Genomic DNA, 16,691 nt, shown 5'->3' with positions numbered 1-16,691 from the left:
GTCTCTCATCAATGTTTTACAGCCGGGACTGTGTCATTAGGGTTATCTATGTTTAACGCCTGTTTGTTTTATCAATGTTTTTCGGTTTATGTGGATGAGTCAGAGCCCCTTTTACAACTGGGCTTCTAGTCCAGAGTTCAAGATCACAGCCGAGTACAATGTAAATAACCATGGGTTACACCCACATGCACTGGAGCCTTAAGTATACAGAGCATATTTCACCAAAATAAGTGTTTTTGTGGAAGAATAAAGAGATGGCTGCAGCATCTCTATCTTTCCTTACGTTGTTGTAACACCCACATTTCCCTTCCAGACAAAGCTGGTATCTTATCAAAACAAAGCACCTAGATCTTCATAGAACTGATTACGTTGTGCTCAGAGGGCTTCCTTTGTTGCTTTGTACATGTATGTTGACTGGTGTTTGTTCAAAATAAATAATTCACTCAGAAACGTTGTTTGACGGGGGATGAGAGAACAGAAATGGTACAACAGACAAGTGTTTTATTTTAGTTTGTAATCACCGCACGACAGGTTGTTAACCAAGATAACACATGGACATCCTCCTTTCTCTATATGTGTGTTATCATAGCTGGCTACCATGACAACACAAAGTGTATTTGCCACTGACTGGAAAGAACAGATCCAAATATGGGTCTAACTCCACTCCCCACATCTCACACCGCTCAGGCTCAACCTGCTCTCCCTCTCAGTTTTTAGGGCGTGACCTGAATACACACATGAGAAGACAAACTGTGACCGTGCTCTCATAAGTCCTTCCTAGGAATCTGATCCAGTGTGCCACATCAACATCTTCGTCTGATCAGTCTACCTTTGTGTGGAATAACCAAGGCACCACCTCTGGACCCCGTAGACCTCCCAGACAGGAAGTGACAGCATGTGCACGGGAAAGTGCTCCAAATTCATCGGGGTGACCCTGTACCCCCTGGCTCTCATCTCCATCATCTGTAACATCATCCTGTTCTTCCCAGGCTGGGAGGTGAAGTATGCCAAAGATGGATACATAACCGAGGAGGTGAAGTACATGGGGGGGCTCATTGGAGGGGGCGTCATGGTAAGTCAAATGCCTCTGTGCTATACCCATCCCCTATGTGCTGTCTGAATGATGAAGATGGAAATGTGTCGATGTTTATAATGATGATAATAATTATGACATATAGTGCTACATATGAAACACCCAACAAATGGTTTTGTAAAAACCCATATGTTGTCAAATATTGTCGTCAATCTGTATGTTATGTGTTGCCTACCTGTTCACCCTTCACCAGGTACTGGTGCCAGCCATTCACATCCATTTAACTGGAAAAGAAGGTTGCTGTGCCAATCGCTGTGGGGTGAGTCTTCTTTTACGTGGAGAAAAGGAGTGCGTCTCTTTACAGTGCAGAAAGAAAGCAAGAAAAGAGAGAGAGAATGAGCGAGTGCGGGTGTATCTCCTCATGCCTTTTATGAGACGGTCATCTTTGTGTCCTGATAGTAGTTTTGAATATTGTGAACCGCACTTTATCTTAGTAGCTCTAGACAGATCTAGCCAAGATGGCATGCTCCATACTTTAACCAAAGCACAAATAACTGCTTTTTACCGTTTGCATGTAGAGCAAACACTGTGATCCAAAGAGACATACAAATAGTGCATTTAGAAAGTACAGAAGGCAAACAGGGATCAGAAGTGCCATAACAGATCTTACAGTTCAGTATTTGTTATAGTAACAGTATTTTGGGGTTCAGGGAACATTGTGTATTTACAAAGCACTGTGCAAAGTGACCATATCTCAGCTACCTGGCACGGTGCGGGGAAACACACATGGACAGAACCCGGTCATAGATTTCCTGGTCTGACGAATGCCTTGCTGGTGATTGATTTGTTTGCACTGATATTGTTTTCCATTCCGAAGCCTCAGTGTTCACACACCCTTATGGGGCCTTGCTATGTGTCCACAGATGTTTCTGTCTATTGCATTTGCTGCTGTTGGCGTTGCTGGAGCTCTTTACAGCTTCTGTGTGGCTATGGTAGGCCTCATTAACGGGCCCTACTGTAAAGTACTGCTGGTTTGGGCCACACCCTTCAAAGACAGGTGAGTTGATTCCTAAAATGTTCTCTGTATTTACCAGACACATCCCAGCTACCAGGCATGGTACAACAAAAACAATATCTCTAATACAGTGCAACAATAACATCTCAACTACAGTATAACATAGCACAGTGCCACATAAACAACATCAGAGAGATGATCTACAAATGTGATTCTGTGATTTCTCCATCCGCCAGAGATGACAGCTACCTGAACGACAAAAACCTGTGGTCCTTGTGCACGGAACCCAAGAACGTGGTGGAGTTTAACGTGGGTCTGTTCTCCACGCTGCTGGTCGCCAGCGGGCTACAGCTGGTGCTGTGTGCCTTCCAGATGATCAACGGCCTGTTCGGCTGCCTGTGTGGAACCTGCAAGAACAAGGAGGTAACACTGCTACTCCTCATACTACTACTAATAATTTTATGTTAATTATTTTAAATGTTTATGTTTTCGAAATACTCCATTTGCACATTGCTTTGAATAAAAGCGCCTGCCAAATTAATACAATGTAAAAACATCATTAATGCACCCTTCGTTGTGGGTTAGAGGACAGGATAGGTAGCCTACTATACTTAAATTTTTTGTCCATTTAGCAGACGCTTTATCCAAAGCAAAGACTAAGTGTATCAGACCTGTTAAACCTCCACTCATTCCTTCTGGCATCACAGGGACATGCATTGTTAATGATTGTTAATGAACTGTTCTTGTTCCTGCAGACTTACTAAACAAGCATGCATGAGCCTCATAGCTCACCCACACTCCAGCCTACACCCATGATGATGCCAATGACGAACTGACTGGCGCCCTCTCGTGGTTGAAGTGTCTCCCCCCACCTTTACATGACATAAATATCTATCTACCATTAACCAATCACAGTTCTTTGATACATCAGCTGTTTCCTATACTTTTTATAAAGCTCCAATTTTACTTTTATATTTCATTAAATTGTATTCCAGATATGTTTTTGGATTGTTATTGTCATACTCTATAGTAAATGAAACACCTTTGTCCTCCAGTTATGTTTTATTGTAGGTCATAAATTACAGTACAAAACTCTTGTTACAACAAAATGTATCTTCTCATTTCAGATAGCTAATTTATTCTGCATCTGATTTTATATTTTTGATTTGTTATAAATGTTTTCCTTATAAACGTAGCTGAACGTTAAGAGATAAAAAAAAAAAAAAAAATACTAAACAGTTTGAAATGGAATGTCTGTCTTTTAAGACAGTTTGTGCAAAGTTCTTCAAATAAAATGGGTTCAGAGATGAAAAGGCAAAACATAATAGTTTTAAAAGGCGAACATCAACCAGAACTAAAACATTGGGTTACATTTCAGGCACCTTGGAAAAGGGGACCTAAAATATCTGTTAAATACAGTACTATGGAGTAATTAAAAGCTATTATAAGAACTCAGTGAATGAGGACAATCGGTTTCCCCTTCCATCCTCTATGAGTGTTAGAGGTGTGTTAGGGAGTGTGTGTGTGTGTCTCCTTGCACAGATAAACACTAATATATGACACAATGTGTTTTAAATACTTAATGTTAATTCACATAAAACATACAGCTATACATACTATTCACACACCTGGCTTAGTGACAATTTCCCCATGCATCCAAATCATATTTTAACATAAAAAAAAGCAAAAACTTGATGATCGCCACAACGAGAGGAGGACCGTGAGGAGGAGTGTGAGGAGGGTGGAGTGTTGGGGGAAGTCCACACCCACCGGGGGGTGAGGTCATGTAAACTACGCCAGGTGACCGTGTCCGATGGGAGGCCGATCAGCTGTCAAACTGCTTCATCATGATCTTGCGGCTCACCTCGTAACCGAGGAAGAGGGCTCCGTTGGCGGGGAACGTGCGGATCATGGTGGGCGTGAGGCCGGAGTAGAGCGCCCGCACACCTGGGCACGACAGAGACACACACACACACACACAAACAACACCTACTGCTGAGGGTGCATGTACAAAGTAGGCCACGGCAGAATGGAGCATTTGCATGTCCCTTTGGATACAAGCGTCTGCTAAATGAATAGACTGTAAATTGACAGGAGAGACACCGTATTTACAACACTTACTGATAACAGTACATTGATAAGAGTACATTGGACTGTACGGGTTTAAAGAGGACGTTCTCCTGATTGTCCTACCTTCAGTTCTGGCGATGGTCATCATGGTTTTGAAGAAGCCCGCCTGTCGTCCGGTCATGGACATTACCTGGATCCTGGACTTGACACAGTCCATGGGGTAGACCACGAGCCACAGGCAAGCCCCTCCAAACCCCCCGCTAAACACGACTGGGGCCACACCTTAACACACACGCAAACAGACCGTACACTGAGCTAAGTCTTCCATAACTTATAAGGGTGCTATAGGCCTTATGAAAAGCAATCAAGCAGGAAATGACTGCAGTAAATACACACAGAAAAACACAGAAAAGGTGCACACATAACTAAACACATGAAAAGGCAAGTCTTCTACAAAGAGAGAAGTCAGGCTTTAGTCCACGGATGGTGCCACCGCCTTACCGATGTCGTCCTTGTCACACTTCATGTAGTCGGCGAAGGAGGAGCGACACAGCTCGTACGCCCCGAAGAAGCAGAAGTACCCGGGCACCTCCCTGGCAATGGTGGTGGTCAGGCCCAGGAAGAACCCTGACGGACCCTCCGTCCTCATCACAGACTTCACCACGGACCACACGGTGCTGCATGGGCCAGAGACAGTCAGAGCCCCATCCTGCTGTCCACAGCCATGGTACTGCTACCTATTTGGGTCCCTGTTCCCTGCTGCTGTCCACTACCACTTCCCCCAGTCATATAGTTTACATTTACATTTAGTCATTTAGCAGACACTCTTATCCAGAGTGACTTACAGTAAGTAAAGGGACATTCCCCCTGACGCAAATAAGGTGAAGTGCCTTGCCCAAGGACACAACATCATCGCGCGACCGGGAATCGAACCGGCAACCTTCTGATTAATAGCCCGATTCCCTAACCGCTCAGCCATTTGACTCCCTATAGTTCCATATAGTTGGTACGACCTGTCGAGCTGATACTACCTGTTGCTACCTGGCGAGTATGAAACACTGCAAAGCCCCAAAGATGTACAGTCTGCACATGCACCACTCACTTCTGCACATGCACCACTCACTTCTGCCCATGCACCACTCACTTCTGCACATGCGCCACTCACTTCTGCACATGCACCACTCACTTCTACCCATGCACCACTCACTTCTGCCCATGCACCACTCACTTCTGCCCATGCAACACTCACTTCTGCACATGCACCACTCACTTCTGCCCATGCAACACTCACTTCTGCACATGCACCACTCACTTCTGCCCATGCAACACTCACTTCTGCACATGCACCACTCACTTCTGCCCATGCAACACTCACTTCTGCCCATGCACCACTCACTTCTGCACATGCACCACTCACTTCTACCCATGCACCACTCACTTCTGCACATGCACCACTCACTTCTGCCCATGCACCACTCACTTCTGCCCATGCACCACTCACTTCTGCACATGCACCACTCACTTCTGCCCATGCACCACTCACTTCTGCACATGCAACACTCACTTCTGCACATGCACCACTCACTTCTGCACATGCACCACTCACTTCTGCACATGCACCACTCACTTCTGCACATGCACCACTCACTTCTGCCCGCCAGAGATCTTTCCCGACGCCTCCATCTCGTACATGGCTTGGAGACGACACTTGACCAGCTCTGTGGGGCACAGCACCAGAGAGGAGAAGATGGACGCTACGGACCCTGCGCTGGCTTTCTGCACGTCACTATGAGAGAGAGAAAGAGAGAATGTTTTTTTTCAAACTTTTCTTCAAAACCGTTTTTTCCAAACCTTTAGAAACTTTATTATTACAGCCACACCAATAATTGTGTTAGCCCCACCATGAAACAAGCAAGAAAATTGTATATTCTATTGTGTATGTATTCACATTGAAATTCAGACATTGATTTGAACCCCACGACTGTATGGATTACTTAAATAGGGTTGCAAATAACCTAGATATCAGAATGTCAAAAACACAAGAATTTACATTTTGGGACAGGTCAAGTTCAGTTTGGGATGGTTAATTTTGCACTTCGGGACGGTTACTATGACAATGTGGAAAAAGGTTAGTTGCGAGCCCTGGATGTGACTGATATGATACAGGTCTCTGATATGTGTTGATAATGACACGGCTTGTCCCTTCATTATGGTCTGCTTTGACAAAGTCACGTTAACCCCTCCCCAGTCCTTGTCTCTTACCTGAGAGCTGCTCCACTGTCCAGCCCTGCCGCCAGTCTCACCAGCTCCTGACAGAAACCGTAGCTCATGAAGAGCACTGAGTTCTCAGCTATGTTGGCCATGAGGGCTGGGGTGGTGCCCTGGTACAGCCCCCTCAGTCCCACCTGCCTGTAGGTGGACATGAAGCAGTGGACAAACCCCCGGTACATCGAGGGGAACGTCTGCATCTTCACCTTGGCTGTGTCCAGGGGCTGGCCGCTCAGGACACAAGCTGTGCCTCCTGGAGGAGGAAGAGGAAGGGTCAGAGGGCATGGAGGTCACAGGGTCAGAGGGCATAGAGGTCACAAGGTCAGGGGTTATAGAGCTCACAGGGTTAGGGGGCACTGAGGTCACAGGTTAACATATCTAACTCACACCAAGGACAAACAGCACTGGGGGACCATCTTTTCTTTTTTCGTCCCAACGACCTATGTAAACTGGCACCAGACATCAGAGTTTGTTTAGTGGAGAGCTAATGAGCCATGGTGCTATGTGTACACACACTGACTGGAAACACAATGAGGCAGGCTGGGGGAAAACGACACCAGTCAGCAATGTCCTAGGGCAGTGGTTCTCAACCTTGTCCCCTGGGACCCCCTGTCCTGCTTGTTTTAGATGTTTCCCTGCTCCAACACACCTGATTCAAATGCATGTTTGTTACCAGGCTTCTACCGAGCTAGATAACAACCCTTTTATTTGAATCAGGTGTGTTGGAGGAGGGAAACATCTAAAACATGCAGGACAGGGGGTCCCTGAGGACAGGGTTGAGAACCACTGTCCTAGGGGATCAAATGAGTCAAACGTACAAAAGCTTTTATTTTTTACTTTAATTTCTAGTAGTTTCTCCCAAGCACACCACTGTTGTAGGCCAGGATGTGTTTTTGAGCCATCTTGATTAACCCAGATATGTAATACTTTATAAACAGATTGTGGTTTACCTATGGCTCCAGCAGAAAGGTCAATGATGGCCTGAACCACGGGGTGTGGGGCCATGATATCTTCGAACTTCACACACCTTTGACAGTCTTCCTTGTCAACAACCTTCAAAAGTAATGTAACTTCAAGTAAGGCAACAGCCAACTGATATCGACGTTAGGTGGTTATTATTCATGCACAATACGTCTTTGGGAATAGTGCAGAATTTATTTGTAGCTAAATGATGCTCGCAGGGCAGCCAGAGGTCACATGCGACCATGCCAACAGCTAGCAACTGATGTAACTCTATTGTAACTAATGGATTTATGTTAAAGAAAGATTTAGTCAGTTCATCTACTTACGGAAAACACACATGTTGGTAAAGACGAGACTAGATACATATCACATGAATTGTATCTAGTAGAAAGCAGTAGAAATAATAAGGCAATCTCAAACGGTGACAAGGACAATATGCGCGCCGAGGACATGGAGTCCCTGTCCCCTGTGTGGCTACAGCAGTAATGTAGACTATTTCTTCCATTTAAACAGTAAATTCGCGTTCATAGTCAGAGAACGTAAGTAACCCCACGCGAACTTACGTTTGATGCTACATCGAGTGGTTCAGGAATTCGGCAACAAGCGGAGGCATGTCATCAAAGTGTGGGTTTGCATCAGACTGCCGGTAAAACTGGATATAACCCGATAGGTTCGACAAGCCTTAGAAAGCAAGTGTCCAATGATTCGAAGCAAATCAAGACTGTAGAAGATACAGCCGCCTCTGGTTTAGCGAAGTGTCCTAGTGCCCGTAGAAGTAATTGTGACATTTAGTCATAGATAAAAACGTGCTTATTTGAGTGGGAATATTTCATATGTTTAATCATGTTTTCACAAAATGATACAAGAACATTGTAAATTATAATGAAGCAACTTTCGACAGTTTGCATATCAGCTGGACGGAACCATTAGAATGCTTTTTGTTTCACTTCCCCCCGGAGCGTTGTCTATGTCGCACGTCGATGTAACGTGTATGGACGACATTGCAGACGTCTGTGAAGAACAATCATGTACAGAAGATTGCTTCTTTCGCTCTATCAGACCCGCAACCGTGCAATATACAGGCGTGAGGCATGTGTATTGACAACAAAATGTGACACAGTGACACTCCCTTTTAGGTAAGATTGCATTGTTGTCTATAAAAGACTAAACTAAGGAATACCAGATGGATAGGGCTAGCTAATCTGCTTGTAGACCAAGGGCAGAAGGTCTAACGGCAGCTTCCTAACTTCACTACCTGCCGTTAGACCTTCTGCCCTTGGTCTACAAGCAGATTAGCTAGCCCTATCCATCTGGTATTCCTTAGTTTACTTTCTCAGCGACAGATGTAAACGTATGAACAGCACTGTAACTTTGTTATTTGTTGATGACATGTGCCCTCTCACCTCAAGTCTGTTGGCTTCCATAGAGCAAACTACTGTTTTCAATGTCAGCCAGCAAATCGAGCATTTTGACAGTTGCATCGTGTTAACGTGTTTGATACAGTCTTTGTATGTAACCTTTGCAGGGTTGCGAATGGAGTGGCGTTTAGGACACTTGGAACAACGTCAACCACATACTGCGAAAAAAAAGAAGGGTCGCTTCATCCTAAAAAAGATATCGATAACAATGCTAAGAAAGATGGTGAATCGGAAGCAGCGAATGTGGGAGAAAAGAAGGTTGAACCCCCCGAAGAGGACAGGATGACGGTAGAGTCTGTGGGGCAAATGGGTGAAATTAAGACGGAGGCAGAACATGTAAATCAGTTGAGGAATGAAACTAAAAATGTAATCTTAGAAGGGGCAATTAAACACGAAGAAAATAAGAACATAGATGCTAAAAAGCTGACGGTAGAAGTTCAGATGGAGGCAGAGACTGTCACCCAGTTGAGGGATGGAATCAAAAGTGAAATCTTACAAGAGGCAACTAAACACGAAGAAATGAAGCATACAGACTCCGAAGAGCAGAGTGCAAAGTTTAAAATGGAGACTGAAAATGTCACCGAGGTTAGGAATGAAATTGAAAGCGTTAATTTCCAAGAGGTAACTGAGAAGATAGAAATGGTAGAGGTTAAGATGGATGCAGAAAATGTTATTCAGTTTGCAGATGAAATTAAAAGCGGAATCTCACAAGAGGTAACTGGGAAGATAGAAGTGGAAGAGGTTAAGATGGATGCAGAAAATGTCATTCAGTTGGTAGATGAAATTAAAAGCGTTAACTTCGAAGAGGTAACTGGGAAGATAGAAGTGGAAGAGGTTAAGATGGATGCAGAAAATGTCATTCAGTTGGCAGATGAAATTAAAAGCGTTAACTTCCAGGAGGTAACTGAGAAGATAGAAGTGGTAGAGGTTAAGATGGATGCAGAAAATGTCATTCAGTTGGCAGATGAAATCAAAAGCGTTAACTTCCAAGAGGTAACTGAGAAGATAGAAGTGGTAGAGGTTAAGATGGATGCAGAAAATGTAATTCAGTTTGCAGATGAAATGAAAAGCGGAATCTCACAAGAGGCAACTGAACACAAAGAAGGTATGGAAACAGCTGAAGAGCCAGCACCAGTAGTAAACATGGAGGTTAGCAAGACAGAAGAGCATACAGCTCAGACAGTGAAGGAGGGATTAAAACACCAAACCGAGGAACCAGTGAAGAACGTGAAGGAAAGCCTGCTGGACCTCCTGGGAGCTATGAAGGTTGAGATAACCACCAAGAAGAGCATCAAAGCCTTGAAAGTGCAGAGCAGGTCGAATTCTGTGGCCAGGCCCAAACCTGCAGAAATGGAGAGCACAATCAGCATGTTTCAGGAAGCCAGCTCTCCCGCTCCACCCCAAAGGTGAGTCTACATTCACAGTGGGGATGGGTAAAGCTCAGTGGTAGAGCATTCGACTGCAGATCTAGAAGTTCAAACTCGTCTGTTTTGTGTGCGGTTGTGTGTAGTGAGAGTACGGAGATGATGGCTGCTGTGTCAGCCGCGGCGTCCACTCTGCCGAACCCCCCTCAGGCAGAGTCTGAGCTGCTGAGGCAGCTGAAGCAACAAGAGGCCCTTGCAGACGCCCAGAAGACCGGCGATGTCACCAACATTGGGTACATTACATTCATGGAGAGAAAAAAAAAACTTAAAACGTCTGGGGGAAAATGTGAACCTGAAGTGCAAAACGTCACGACTTCACTTCATGATGTGTTTTCATCTCAGGAATATTATTGCTGACATGAAAGTGGGGAAGCGACCGAGCCCCAGACAGAATGCCTGGTCGACCAATCAGATCCGCTTTGACGAAGATGAGAAGTCCACCCTTGACAGGGGCATCATGGCCGAGATGGAAGGAGCGAGGGGAAGGTAAAGATGGGACAGGTTCAAGGGTCAAGGGGTCGAGTCAACCTAACCTGCTACCTTTTATTGTTGTTGTTATTATTATAATGATCTTTATGGACATAAGTCCGCATCCTATCCAGTATGTGTGGGAGCCCCAAGCAGAAGGTCTGTAGCTCGATCCCCACCTGAACCACCCTGTTACAATCTCATTGTCAGGAGGAGCCTGTTTTCCAGGAAGAGGATGAACATCTTTAACCCCACTACCGAGAAGCCTGCCGAGGCAGACACACACTCTGGTGAGGGATAAGAAGCTTGCTGCCTTGGGGAGAGCTGATGTCTTCTGCCTTTTTAAAAGTGCTTGGTAATTGACTTAATCAAATTCAGTTAATCACATAAAATGTCTGCAACATGATTGTGTGTTCTGCTATTTAAAGCTTCACCAACCCTATGGGACATCGAGTTAGCAAACGAAGTTGCCCTGTCAGCCAATCTGAAGTCCCGAAATGGACTTGAGGAGATGATTAAGTGGACCAGGGAAGGCAGGCTGTGGCAGTATCCAATCAACAACGAGGCTGGTCAGTTCCTACAGTTCATTTGAAATGCATAACTATGCATGAGGAAGAAGAATCATAGTAATATATTCATTTAGCAGACGTACACTGGAGGGATTTTAACCTTGAACTACTGAGCTATACCAAACCCTGTGATAATGTCACCTAATCTCAGTGATGTCTAAAGCTTCTTTCTCCCTGTTTGTCTCTCTTTCTCTCTGTCTTTCTGTGTCTCTGTCTCGCAGGGCTGGAGGAGGAGGCTGGCGTTCCCTTCCATGAGCACGTGTTCCTGGAGAGGCATCTGGAGGAGGGCTTCCCCCGCCAGGGCCCCGTTCGCCACTTCATGGAGCTGGTGTTGGTGGGCCTGTCCCACAACCCTCACCTGACCGTGAGCCAGAAGGAGCAGCACATAACCTGGTTCAGGGACTACTTTCAGCAGAAGGAAGAGGTACTGAAAGAAGCAGAGGTTTACCTCAACTGACCTGGACAGAGGTCATCCAGGGTCGAGTGAATGATCACCAGGAGAGGACGTGCCTACCGTTGAACCGGCCCTGCTGTGGAGCGGTGATGGGTTGAACCGTTCACCTGAAAGGCTGTTGAGAGGCTTAACAGAAAGCCTGGACTCCAAAATCATTAACATAATATTATATTAACTGGTTTATAAATGTTAATATATTATTCAAAACATGTTGTCTGTTTCTTCGTGTCTGAAACTTGTCTGAGAATGTGTCTTTCTTTTAATACAGATTTGTTATCGAAGTAGCCATGATACTGTTTGAAAAATAAACAATGTACATTCAAAACATCCTGTTTGAAGCACTTGTTTAAGTCAGGTGCAAGGTTTTTATTTTTCCAAATATTGCTTATTATTTTACTAAGCATTCAGACAACGAATATTTTGCCTGTATTGCATTTTCACACAAAGGTGTACGTTTCATGTTTTGCTCTCCCGACTCATGCGGTTATAAAAACAGGATAGAAAATGTTTTTTTTAATGGCTGACTCAGAAGTATTTTGCCTTAAGTGAGATGAAGTGGATTCAAAACATTTATTGTATCAATGGTGGCGTGAACGTTCATTTAAACAATTAGAGGCCTTTTGTTTTCTCAAGATCACGATGGAAGGTGTTTTTCCCACAGGTCAGTCGTAAGATAAGTGTTACTCGCACAGGATATAGAAGGCTCTTTAGCCAAATTACTACAAGAGTAAATTGACTCAAGTGTGACATTATTTTCACCCCAAACACATTAGACAGGAAAAGGAGGTTAAAGTATGAAAAAACCATTGTGCCAATTCCGTCCGATTACATTCTTGTTAAAAAAAACACTTAGCAGTCCATTGTGTGAGAGGATCAGGAAAATAGGAGAACTTGGCATATGATTCCATGAAAGGGAGTTTGCTTCCTTTAAAGGGCATATATTAATTTATCATTTGTATTTATAGCACACTCAATAGGCTTCTATCCTTTTACAATTTGAAAAGATGTCGAGTAACTTGACATTGTCCTGGATTGGTTCAAATGCTTTTGAACCATTCAAGTTCAAGTTGATTTTCAAATGCACACAGGACAGGGTTATTTTCGATGAAATATTTGATTTTCAGGCTTCCCCAACAATGCAGACAACAAGTAAAGAATACATAATTGAAAATGAAAAACAATTCAGCCAATAGGTAAACAATATATTTATTTAAAACAATATGCAATACAAACAAGTAATGTGAACATTAACTCATTACGTTACGTAGGCCTATTATGTCTTTTTTCTTTTTTTCTCTGCTGGAGTCAACAGACTATCGAATTGTTGTAGTACTTTGACTATCCACAAGGTAACAGTATTTCTCCACTTCTGTAAGTGCATCTGGATCTTAAATCAGCTGGCCAAGTAGCCCTATACTCTACCGGTCTTCACTGTGAAATATCCTGAACGAAAGCATTTTATCTCCTTGTAAGATATTCAGGGGGCAAGGTTAATGAGATCGTCTGTCTCTAAGTGTAAAACCATAGGAAAATGCCGTTTACAGAATTGTATGATTATGTGGACACATTATTCTGTGTATAATCACATTTGTAAGGTATGCTACAGTCTATAACACTGTGATAGATTACAACACTTTCGTTATATATAGCTCTATCTTATGGAGGTGATTTTGTTTTCAGACTTTTAAAGGCTGACATATGACATAATACAATTACCATGCCAGATGTAGCTAAATGACTAAATGTAAATGTAGGCTATATAAAGGTAAATTTATGATATAATTCTGAGAATTTAAATAGTTATTTTACTTAACGTAGACATGGCTAAAATTAGCGCTATAAAACATGAAAAACATGTTTTTCGCACTCTTAAATTTTCCATGTTTAACTTTACGTTTTAACTCATAGTTTTGGGGGCAGAACCTGTTTACCTTGGTATCAAGTTTTCATTGGTGGTTGCAGGTTGTCACTCAGCCAAAGTGGGTGTTACTATAGACTTCATCGTTTTGGAGAGACTCATAACCGTTATTGACAGAAAGCAAGACTCCGGCATGACAGTCATGGTACAGACCTAACACAACAAAAGTATTTCGGTTTAAGTGCGGGCGGACATTAAAAGTGTGGAGCCGAGTTATCTAGTTACCTCTTCGTTTGTCAGTGCTACCAACCAGACTCTCAGGCAGTTCAAGAAGTGCGGTGGATCTGTCCTTTTTTTTTTCTTTTCTTTTTTTACTTCAGCTGCATGGACGATTTTTTAAGTGTATGTATGCAGCATTTAGTCAGCTGTAGTTAGCTTTTAGATATGGCAGAAATACCGCCGCACCCGATGGTTGACATCGACCCGGATTTCGAGCCACTTTCCCGGCCCCGATCGTGCACCTGGCCTCTGCCTCGGCCGGAGGTCTTCGAACCAGCCTCTTCGAACACATCCTCGCCGGCGCCATCTGTCAAACAAGAGCCGGGGGGAAATGTCGAGTTCATCAGTAACCTCAGTTTGTTGGAGGAGACCGACGACTACCCGGAGGAGAAACCACTCATACTGTGCAATGATTTCCAGTGCCAGGAGAACTGCGTACACGGGCAAACACAGCAACAACACCCACAGCAGTTGCAACACCCAAGTCCCCAACTGCCTCACCAGCAACAGGTGCCCCCGCTGTCGTCTCCCGTCGGGGCAAATTCGGTGGCTGGTGCTCAGAGGAAAAGCAGCTCGTCCCGGCGGAACGCCTGGGGGAATATGTCCTATGCCGACCTCATCACCAAGGCGATTGAAAGTTCACCGGAGAAGCGTCTCACATTGTCTCAGATCTATGATTGGATGGTGAAGAGTGTGCCTTATTTCAAAGATAAAGGAGACAGTAACAGCTCCGCAGGTTGGAAGGTAAGCGTCCTTTCCTGTGGAAGAATAGTTGAGTTTTTCACATGTTTTTTCTTCTTTTCTTTTAAGCGTCATTCTGATACCGGGTTCAGAAATGTTATTGAACTGGTACCTTTAACGCACATTGGTGCTTTTTGGATATACGGTCAGTTTGGAGAACATGGCTTTCGACCACGAGTTAGAATCACAGTTTTCGCTCTGATTGGCAGACATTCACTTAAGAACCAGGTCTCACCCAACGAGCTCTCTGAACCGGATAAGTGAAAATGAACGCAGTCGAGTTATGCCGCGCTTTCTTGTGTCTGTGCGTAAAAGTTTGTTTACGTGTAAGCCAGAAAGTAGGAACTACAAAGAATGTTTGTGTGTGTGTGTGTGTTAAAGAGAGTGGTGTATTTTTACATATTTATATTACAAAGCTCCATAACTTTAAGAGGCCCCATGAGTGTTTTGTTTTACTGAATGGCGCATCTGGTACATTCACCTGCCGGATTATCAACATTAACTACTGAGGCAACGTAACTCAGAATTATTTACTGGACAGGGAGGTTATTTAAGTGGGGGAGTCTCCAGACACCCAGTAGTCTCAAATGCTCACTGGGCGGTAGATATGGAGTTACATTTGTGATTCAGGGTATGTCTGGTGACTAAACCCTGGTGTCCCCAGTAGTGCAGGTCAGATGTCAGGGGTCAGGGGTCAATGACATAGTAGATTGTGTGTCCGCGCTGACCTCAGACAGATGATGGATGGTTTTCACATGAGGTGCTGAGCGGGTGTGGGTGTGTCAGGTGTCCTTCGAGCCCTGGGGCTCTACAACAACACGAGGCTCAGTGATTCCATGGACGTCAGCGGCCCTTCCCATCTACGCGCCAAAAGTATCCCTCTGAGAGAGCACCTGCAATTACCTGAGAGACAGGTACAGGAGAGGTGTGTTCTTAACGTGTGACAGTCACAGTCTACGCATGCCATGACAGCACTCTGTCTGCGCTCGTTGCCTTGGAGACGTCAGCGTCAGCATTCCAGGAGATGATGGGATGTTAAAGGGGATTTGTGTTTGAGCTGTAGCTGTTAGTGGTGGAGTGAGTGGCTATGGAGATGAGACAGGGACAGCTCTCTCTCTCTCTGGACTTAATTTAGCCCCCATTTCTCAATAGCACAAGGAATGTATTAAAATAAAATGTTTGCCAACTAGTGGTGTTGCAAAGGGGACTAAAAGTTCCCAGAAATATTCTGGCAAATTCCTATGGGAATTATCAATAGAAAAGGATGTTTATAAAATCTTTTTATTTCATTATTTGTACATGAACTGGAGAAGATCTGTGAACTTTAATATAGTTGGAAAATACAGTTGAAAAGATCAATTGAAAACTTGCCATACCTGTTGGTGAGAACAGAACTGTCCAATGAGAATTTAATGGAATTGCAATTCACGGCACGCGTTCTGCATGCTTCCCTCACATGAGCAGGTCATTCTTGCGTCACATGTACCTAGGCAGTCCTTAGCACCATCCATCATACTGAAAGACAATTAAGTCCACACACGGCTGGATTCAGCCCAAAGAGCACAGTCATCCTGGTCTGTTTAAATGATGTTACTGCGGTAAAAATTTCAATCCGACGTTAACTAGTAAATGCTTAAGAGCTGAGAGAGAGGGAGACATCAGGAGAGAGAGGGAAAGACCAGGAGAGAGGGGGAGAAACCAGGAGAGAGGGGGAGACACCAGGAGAGAGAGACCAGGAGAGAGGGGGGAGAGACCAGGAGGGAGAGACCAGGAGAGAGGGGGGAGAGACCAGGAGGGAGAGACCAGGAGAGAGGGGCAGAGACCAAGAGAGAGGGGGAGAGACCAGGAGAGAGAGAGCAAGAGAGAGGGGGAGAGACCAGCAGAGAGAGGGACAGACCCAGGAGAGAGAGGGAGAGACCAGGAGAGAGAGACCAGGAGAGAGGGGGAGACCAGGAGAGAGGGGGGGGGGCCAGGAGAGAGACCAGGAGAAAGGATGAGAGAAGAACAGAGAGCAGGAAAGAGGAGGAGGACCAGAGGTTGCTATGAATCAGACAAGCATGTTGACAGGTCCCAAGGGGCCCTGTCCCCCACCGTTTGAACATCCATCACAGATCTCTGCCTGGCACAAACA

The 16,691-nt window shown here is 44.5% G+C and overlaps 4 protein-coding genes across 4 annotated transcripts in view; 3 read left to right on the top strand and 1 right to left on the bottom strand.

The window, feature by feature from the left end:
• Positions 1-697: 697 nt before the first annotated feature.
• tm4sf21a (transmembrane 4 L six family member 21a) lies at positions 698-3,368 on the top strand. Its single transcript, XM_047020662.1, has 5 exons — positions 698-1,072; positions 1,287-1,352; positions 1,957-2,090; positions 2,285-2,471; positions 2,804-3,368. The coding sequence occupies exons 1-5, from the start codon at positions 896-898 to the stop codon at positions 2,810-2,812; spliced, it is 573 nt and encodes a 190-aa protein (XP_046876618.1). The 5' UTR covers positions 698-895; the 3' UTR covers positions 2,813-3,368.
• Positions 3,096-8,089, bottom strand: slc25a15b (solute carrier family 25 member 15b). Its single transcript, XM_047020657.1, has 7 exons — positions 7,913-8,089; positions 7,337-7,439; positions 6,381-6,639; positions 5,767-5,904; positions 4,620-4,795; positions 4,242-4,400; positions 3,096-3,995 (listed from the first exon to the last, which is right to left on the bottom strand). Exons 2-7 carry the CDS (start codon positions 7,389-7,391, stop codon positions 3,874-3,876), a joined length of 909 nt encoding a protein of 302 aa, XP_046876613.1. The 5' UTR covers positions 7,392-7,439; positions 7,913-8,089; the 3' UTR covers positions 3,096-3,873.
• Positions 8,090-8,300: 211 nt separating this feature from the next.
• mrps31 (mitochondrial ribosomal protein S31) lies at positions 8,301-12,007 on the top strand. The gene is made up of 7 exons (XM_047020655.1): positions 8,301-8,485; positions 8,875-10,173; positions 10,278-10,424; positions 10,534-10,677; positions 10,870-10,949; positions 11,088-11,228; positions 11,450-12,007. The coding sequence occupies exons 1-7, from the start codon at positions 8,376-8,378 to the stop codon at positions 11,683-11,685; spliced, it is 2,157 nt and encodes a 718-aa protein (XP_046876611.1). The 5' UTR covers positions 8,301-8,375; the 3' UTR covers positions 11,686-12,007.
• A 973-nt stretch (positions 12,008-12,980) lies between these two features.
• The window catches only part of LOC124467822 (forkhead box protein O1-A-like), a 21,096-nt gene continuing 17,385 nt past the window's right edge, over positions 12,981-16,691 (top strand). Inside the window, exon 1 of the mRNA XM_047020286.1 lies at positions 12,981-14,563. Coding sequence (XP_046876242.1) covers positions 13,985-14,563 — 579 coding nt within the window. The 5' untranslated portion in view covers positions 12,981-13,984. The remainder of the gene's footprint in view (positions 14,564-16,691) is intronic.

Source organism: Hypomesus transpacificus, chromosome 5 (assembly GCF_021917145.1).
Source record: "Hypomesus transpacificus isolate Combined female chromosome 5, fHypTra1, whole genome shotgun sequence".
In the NCBI taxonomy this organism is placed as follows: domain Eukaryota; kingdom Metazoa; phylum Chordata; class Actinopteri; order Osmeriformes; family Osmeridae; genus Hypomesus; species Hypomesus transpacificus.
This window is presented reverse-complemented; position numbering and strand designations above follow the sequence as displayed.

What these genes read in the sequence shown, in the direction of transcription:
- tm4sf21a (XM_047020662.1), top strand. Translation starts at nt 896, where the DNA reads ATGTGCACGGGAAAGTGCTCCAAATTCATCGGGGTGACCCTGTACCCC. An exon ending in GCTGTGCCAATCGCTGTGGG is followed by an intron (nt 1,353 to 1,956) that starts GTGAGTCTTCTT and finishes ATGTGTCCACAG; the next exon opens with ATGTTTCTGTCTATTGCATT. An exon ending in GCCACACCCTTCAAAGACAG is followed by an intron (nt 2,091 to 2,284) that starts GTGAGTTGATTC and finishes TCCATCCGCCAG; the next exon opens with AGATGACAGCTACCTGAACG.
- slc25a15b (XM_047020657.1), bottom strand. Translation starts at nt 7,391, where the DNA reads ATGGCCCCACACCCCGTGGTTCAGGCCATCATTGACCTTTCTGCTGGA. An exon ending in CCTTTCTGCTGGAGCCATAG is followed by an intron (nt 6,640 to 7,336) that starts GTAAACCACAAT and finishes TTCCTCCTCCAG; the next exon opens with GAGGCACAGCTTGTGTCCTG. An exon ending in GACAGTGGAGCAGCTCTCAG is followed by an intron (nt 5,905 to 6,380) that starts GTAAGAGACAAG and finishes TCTCTCTCATAG; the next exon opens with TGACGTGCAGAAAGCCAGCG.
- mrps31 (XM_047020655.1), top strand. Translation starts at nt 8,376, where the DNA reads ATGTACAGAAGATTGCTTCTTTCGCTCTATCAGACCCGCAACCGTGCA. An exon ending in TCTCCCGCTCCACCCCAAAG is followed by an intron (nt 10,174 to 10,277) that starts GTGAGTCTACAT and finishes GGTTGTGTGTAG; the next exon opens with TGAGAGTACGGAGATGATGG. An exon ending in TCCAATCAACAACGAGGCTG is followed by an intron (nt 11,229 to 11,449) that starts GTCAGTTCCTAC and finishes TCTGTCTCGCAG; the next exon opens with GGCTGGAGGAGGAGGCTGGC.